The following is a 6,000-nucleotide window of genomic DNA, read 5'->3' as shown; positions in this document are numbered from 1 at the left end:
ATATATAGAAAAACTGGGCCCTAGTATGAGCCATCTAGTGCCCTAAACAAGAGCTATAATAACCAGACAATCCAAACTTGCACTGTAGAACTGCACCAAACCTTTCTTAAAAAACAGCCCCTGGAGATTCCAGGAAGGACAGTCGAGGGTGGGCCTTTGAGCTGCCCTCCAGCAAAGCCTGATCAGAAAGGCTATTATTGTGGCCCCCCATACGCTGACAGCTTCTCCACTTGATGTGAGCAGAATTGAGTTGCAGGAAGTTATTTTGAGGGGCTTGCCTGTCACAGCTGTTGTCTCAGTCACCAGAGTCCTGTTGGACCCTCTTCACTTTTGTCTTTCTATCCCCTGGACCTGGTAAGTGGATTTCCCAAACTCTTTTACACACTGTTCAGGTACAGAAATTATACGTAAAGTCAGAGTTTTTGGTGGACTTGTCTTTGAGCTGTGTCTATCTGCCCTGTTTAGTTCTGATGATTAGTAAAACGCTGCTTCATGATGTGTGGTGACAAAGTTGATGAGTTGTTTTTGGCTTTACCTTCAGATCATAGTGACAAATATGTTGTGCTAGTGTGACATGTGTAAGCTAACTATTCTGTATCATTGTGGTGAATTGAGTTGGTGGTGAAGTATTCTGCTGTGTTAGTTTGGTCTGAAGTCACACTGAATTATTCAGTGTTTTTTGATTTGTGTTGTTTATTCAACATTATCAGAGGAGGTTATGATCTATTCGAAATCATCAACTGAAACACATTGTCTTTAAAAATATATATGTCATCAGATGTATTATCAGCTAACAAAGAATGAATGTAGACATTTAGAACATAATGTCAACTGTGTTTTTCACACTTCTACATTAAAAGTGCCATCATTGACATCAACAGATACGTGGCTGGAATAACAAATAGCTTGACCATATTTAGAGGCTCCTAAAATAGAGTGAGGCCTCAGAACAGGTGCCATGTGCCTGCCCGCTGGAAGCAGGGAGGGTGGGAGAGGGAAAGGGGCTGCAGTGGGGGGGGGGACTAGGGCTAATTTTATCCTGATAAGCAGGGAGCAGTCATGTAGCAATAGAGCTGGGGGATAAACAACCTCTGGATGCTTTAAATTAATTCTGTATTAAATCAAATAGAGAAGTGGGAAGGGAGGCTGCTGGGCCTGAGGTCTATTTGTGACAGGGCAGATTTAAATCCTTTTGTTTCCTGACACCTGACAGGCTATTGGGTTTTGTGCTATTTTTCACCACCCACAGTGATTTGTTCCATGCATCAGACTGAAAGTTACTTTACTGAGAAGTAATACTATACCTAGTATTCCGTTTAAGAGAAGCATAAACATCAGATTAAATATTCCAAATGTAAATATTTGAGTTTTCTTTCAGAAAATGTTAATCTTTTAGTTTAACAAAGACATATTGCAGTTTGGAGATTTTGTTTTAGATTTAGGCAAGTGGTACATTGCCGTTGATTCTAAGCAATATTGTGCTGCTATTTTTATTGACTTGACCAAAGCTTTTGATATGCTAAACCATTCCATTCTTGTGGGCCGGCTAAGAAGTATTGGTGTCTCTGAGGGGTCTTTGGCCTGGTTTGCTAACTACCTCTCTCAGAGTGCAGTGTATAAAGTCAGAACATCTGCTGTCTCAGCCACTGCCTGTCACCAATGGAGTACCCCAAGGCTCAATCCTAGGCCCCACGCTCTTCTCAATTTACATCAGGAACATAGCTCAGGCAGTACGAAGCTCTCTCATCCATTTATATGCAGATGATATAGTCTTATACCCAGCTGGCCCCTCCCCGGATGTTGTGTTAAACGCTCTACAACACAGTTTTCTTAGTGTCCAACAAGCTTTCTCTGCCCTTAACCTGTTCTGAACACCTCCAAAACAAAGGTTATGTGGTGTTTAAGAAGAATGCCCCTCTCCCCACCGGTGTGATTACTACCTCTGAGGGTTTAGAGCTTGAGGTAGTCACCTCATACAAGTACTTGGGAGTATGGCTAGACGGTACACTGTCCTTCTCTCAGCACATATCAAAACTGCAGGCTAAGGTTAAATCTAGACTTGGTTTCCTCTATGGTAATCGCTCCTCTTTTACCCCAGCTGCCAAACTAACCCTGATTTAGACGACCATCCTACCCATGCTACATTACTGACACGTAATTGATAGATTGGCAGGTAAGGGTGCTCTCGAGCGGCTAGATGTTCTTTACCATTCGGCCATCAGATTTGCCACCAATGCTCCTTATAGGACACATCATACCCATCGCAAGACCCACTGTAAACCCGTCGCAAGACCCACTGGTTGATGCTTATTTATAAAACCCTCTAGGGCCTCACTCCCGCCTATCTGAGATACCTACTGCAGCCCTCATCCTCCACATAAAACACCCGTTCTGCCAGTCACATTCTGTTAAAGGTCCCCAAAGCACACACATCCCTGGGTTGCTCCTCTTTTCAGTTCGCTGCAGCTAGCGACTGGAACAAGCTGCAAAAAACACTAAAACTGGACTCAATCATGGACACTCTTACTGACAGTTGTGGCTGCTTCGCGTGATGTATTGTTGCCTGTGCCCAATAATGTTTGTGCTGATGCCATGTGTTGCTGTCATGTTGTTGTCATGTTGTGTTGCTACCATGCTGTGTTGTCATGTGTTGCTGCCGTGCTATGTTGTTGTCTTAGGTCTCTCTTTATGTAGCTTTATGTAGTGTTGTGGTGTCTCTCTTGTCGTGATGTGTGTTTTGTCCTAAATATATATATATATATATATATATATATATATATATATATATATATATTTTATCCCTGCACCGTCCCCGCAGGAGGCCTTTTGCCTTTTGGTAGGACATCATTGTAAATAAGAACTTGTTCTTAACTGACTTGCCTAGTTAAATAAAGGTTAAATAAAAAATGTAATAAAAAACACAGATAGCGGTCACCCACACCCACCTACAATTGCTAATAACCCGTCAGCAACCGCTCGACTATGTGTTAAAGTGAATATCTGAGGCCCACACCCATGCCTGACCTGCAAATATAGAAAATGTTCACAGTCAAAGACTGCAGAATGATTTTTTGACAGGGGGTACAGAATTTGTTGTTGTTGCCTGATTTAGATATGTTTCTGCTTACAATTTCTGACATTTTGGTAGGCTATTTGATAGTCAACTTGTCTATAATTAGATACATATAGCTTTTCTTTTGTCATTATATGTTGCCATAGAATGAATTCTTCAATCTAGTTGACTTAGGTAAAGTTTTTTCTGTCATCTTTCGCGGAACAAAGACGTTTAGGAAAGATTTTCTGTGCAAAATGTCCAAATGAGTTTGTAAGCTAAAAGAAAGCTGTGAAAACCACCCAACATGTTTCTGATAAGGTTTCAGTTCAGCTTTGATGCATATTTCATGTGGTTGAAATCAGCTTCTATGATAAAGACAGCACCAAATGAGCAATGCATTCTCACATGATGCAGAAATAAAGAAATCATATTTCTCCACTCCTGTTCCCAAGTCCGAATTTTGCCTACATTTGGTGTATCATTTTACTGCAAGAAATGCTTAATTCTGCATGAGTTATAATCACGTTTCTAAACCATACCAAGCCATCTTTGGTATGGTGTCGCCACAATATTTGAATTGGGGAAGTGTGATCATAATCATTCGGATATTTTAGCGATCTTCAGTAGAAGACATCCTAAATGCCCCCAGCCTTAAGATGTGAGGTAAACAGCTAACTTGCACGTGATATGCATTTTTAGGCTATGGATGAGAAAGTGAACTTGTTCCAAACATTTAGCTCCGATGTATGCTGCTTTGCGATCTATTAACAGGAAGGGTTGCATTAAATAGGCGCAATATTTTTTTATGATGCATTTGGCGATATTCAATTTATTTGCATAAAACGTGAAAGTGTATACAGTTGAAGTCGGAAGTTTACATACACCTTAGCAAACATACATTTAAACTCACATTTAAACTTCACAATTCCTGACATTTAATCCTAGTAAAATTCCCTGTTTTAGGTCTGTTAAGAATGTGAAATATCAGAATAATAGTTGAGAGATTGATTTATTTCAGCTTTTACTTATTTCATCACATTCCCGGTGGATCAGAAGTTTACATTCACTCAATTAGTATTTGGTAGCATTGCCTTTAAATTGTTTAACTTGGGTCAAACATTTCGGGTAGCCTTCCACAAGCTTCCCACAATAAGTTGGGTGAATTTTGGCCCATTCCTCCTGACAGAGCTGGTGTAACTGAGTCAGGTTTGTAGGCCTCCTTGCTCGCACACGCTTTTTCAGTTCTGCCCACAAATCTTCTATAGGATTGAGGTCAGGGCTTTGTGATGGTATCTCCAATACCTTGACTTTGTTGTCCTTAAGCCATTTTGCCACAACTTTGGAAGTATGCTTGGGGTCATTGTCCATTTGGAAGACCCATTTACGACCAAGCTTTAACTTCCTGACTGATGTCTTGAGATGTTGCTTCAATATATCCATTTCATGAAGCTCCCGACCAACGGTTCTTGTGCTGACGTTGCCTCTAGCGGCAGTTTGGAACTCGGTAGTGAGTGTTGCAACCGAGGGCAGACGATTTTTACGTGTTACGTTCACTCGGCGGTCCCATTCTGTGAGCTTGTGTGTGCCGTTGTTGCTCCTAGACGTTTCCACTTCAATAATAGCACTTACAGTTGACGGGGGCAGCACTAGCAGTGCAGCAATTTGGCGAACTGACTTGTTGGAAAGATGGCATCCTATGACAGTGCCACGTTGAAAGTCACTGAGCTCTTCAGTAAGGCCATTCTACTGCCAATGTTTGTCTATGGAGATTGCATGGCTGTGTGCTCGATTTTATACATCTGTCAGCCATGGGTGTGGCTGAAATAGCCGAATCCACTAATTTGAAGTGGTGTCCACATACTTTTGTATATATAGGACATCTAACATCCTATATCTCCGTCCCCTCTCAGCCACATCTGTTAGAATGGAGATCAACGTCCAGTCTGTTGCAGAGGTCATCCCAGCCCAGACCAGTGTGACTCCACCACTGTCCCCAGTCACCGCAGAGATCCCGGTCCCTCAACTCCAGGAGGGCCAGCACATGGACCCCATGGAGGAGTTTGGTCGTCGGCTGGACGAAATCATCAACACTTATGGCTCCGCAGCCAGCCTGATAGAGCAACAGTGCATCATCCTGGAAACGGAGAAGGTGGACGAGGAGGCAAGAGGAGAGCAAGCTGATGAAGTCACAGCCGCCAAGAACGCCAGCACGGGCAAGGATGCAAAGAAGTTGCTGAAAGGCTTAGGTAGGTGGATTTAGGGAGGTCAATGTTTTGTTTTCCTCATGCATTATTTGGATTGTGCAGTTGTGTTTGTAAACACAACATCAACAGTTTGATATATATATAGAAAACATAGTCAAGTCCCACAACCTTACATTCAGCAGCAGAATGGTTTTGTATTTCAACACAGCTATGCTATAATCTGTTGTTGTTCAACAACAGTATCTGTGAGCGCAAAGACGGGGCAGTGTGCTAATGAGATAGACCAGAGGAGGTATTCTAGTCACCACTCAACAAGCATTCAATTGACAGAACATGTGTTAAAAGAAATGATTGGATACATAACGGTGTATATCACTCTAGAATAGTTTTCATTGACTTCAAATATATACTGAACAAAAATATGAACGCAACATGCGACAATTTCAAAGATTTTACTGTTACAGTTCATATAAGGACATCAATCAATTAAAATAAATTAATTAGGCTCTAATCTATGGATTTCACATGACTGGAAATACAGATATGGATCCGTTGACTTCAGATACCTTAAAAAAATGGGCCTCACAATGGGCCTCAGGATCTCGTTGCGGTATCATTGTGCATTTAAATTGGTGGACATTCTTGCAGTCAGCATGCCTATTGCACGCTCCCTCAAATCTTGAGACATCTGTGACATTGTGTTGTGTGACAAAACTGACCATTTTAGAGTGGCCTTTTACT

General features: G+C 41.6%; 1 protein-coding gene across 2 annotated transcripts in view; it reads left to right on the top strand.

Annotated features, from left to right (window-relative positions):
- Nucleotides 1-212: 212 nt before the first annotated feature.
- The window catches only part of LOC100194672 (beta-taxilin), a 37,990-nt gene continuing 32,202 nt past the window's right edge, over nt 213-6,000 (top strand). For both annotated transcript variants that reach the window (XM_014144466.2, XM_014144467.2), the window contains exons 1-2: nt 213-354; nt 4,966-5,301. In XM_014144466.2, coding sequence (XP_013999941.1) covers nt 4,980-5,301 — 322 coding nt within the window. In that variant the 5' untranslated portion in view covers nt 213-354; nt 4,966-4,979. The remainder of the gene's footprint in view (nt 355-4,965; nt 5,302-6,000) is intronic.

Source organism: Salmo salar, chromosome ssa15 (genome assembly GCF_905237065.1).
Source record: "Salmo salar chromosome ssa15, Ssal_v3.1, whole genome shotgun sequence".
Classification (NCBI taxonomy): domain Eukaryota; kingdom Metazoa; phylum Chordata; class Actinopteri; order Salmoniformes; family Salmonidae; genus Salmo; species Salmo salar.
Note: the sequence above shows the minus strand (reverse complement) of the source record. Positions and strands in the feature narration are given on the sequence as shown.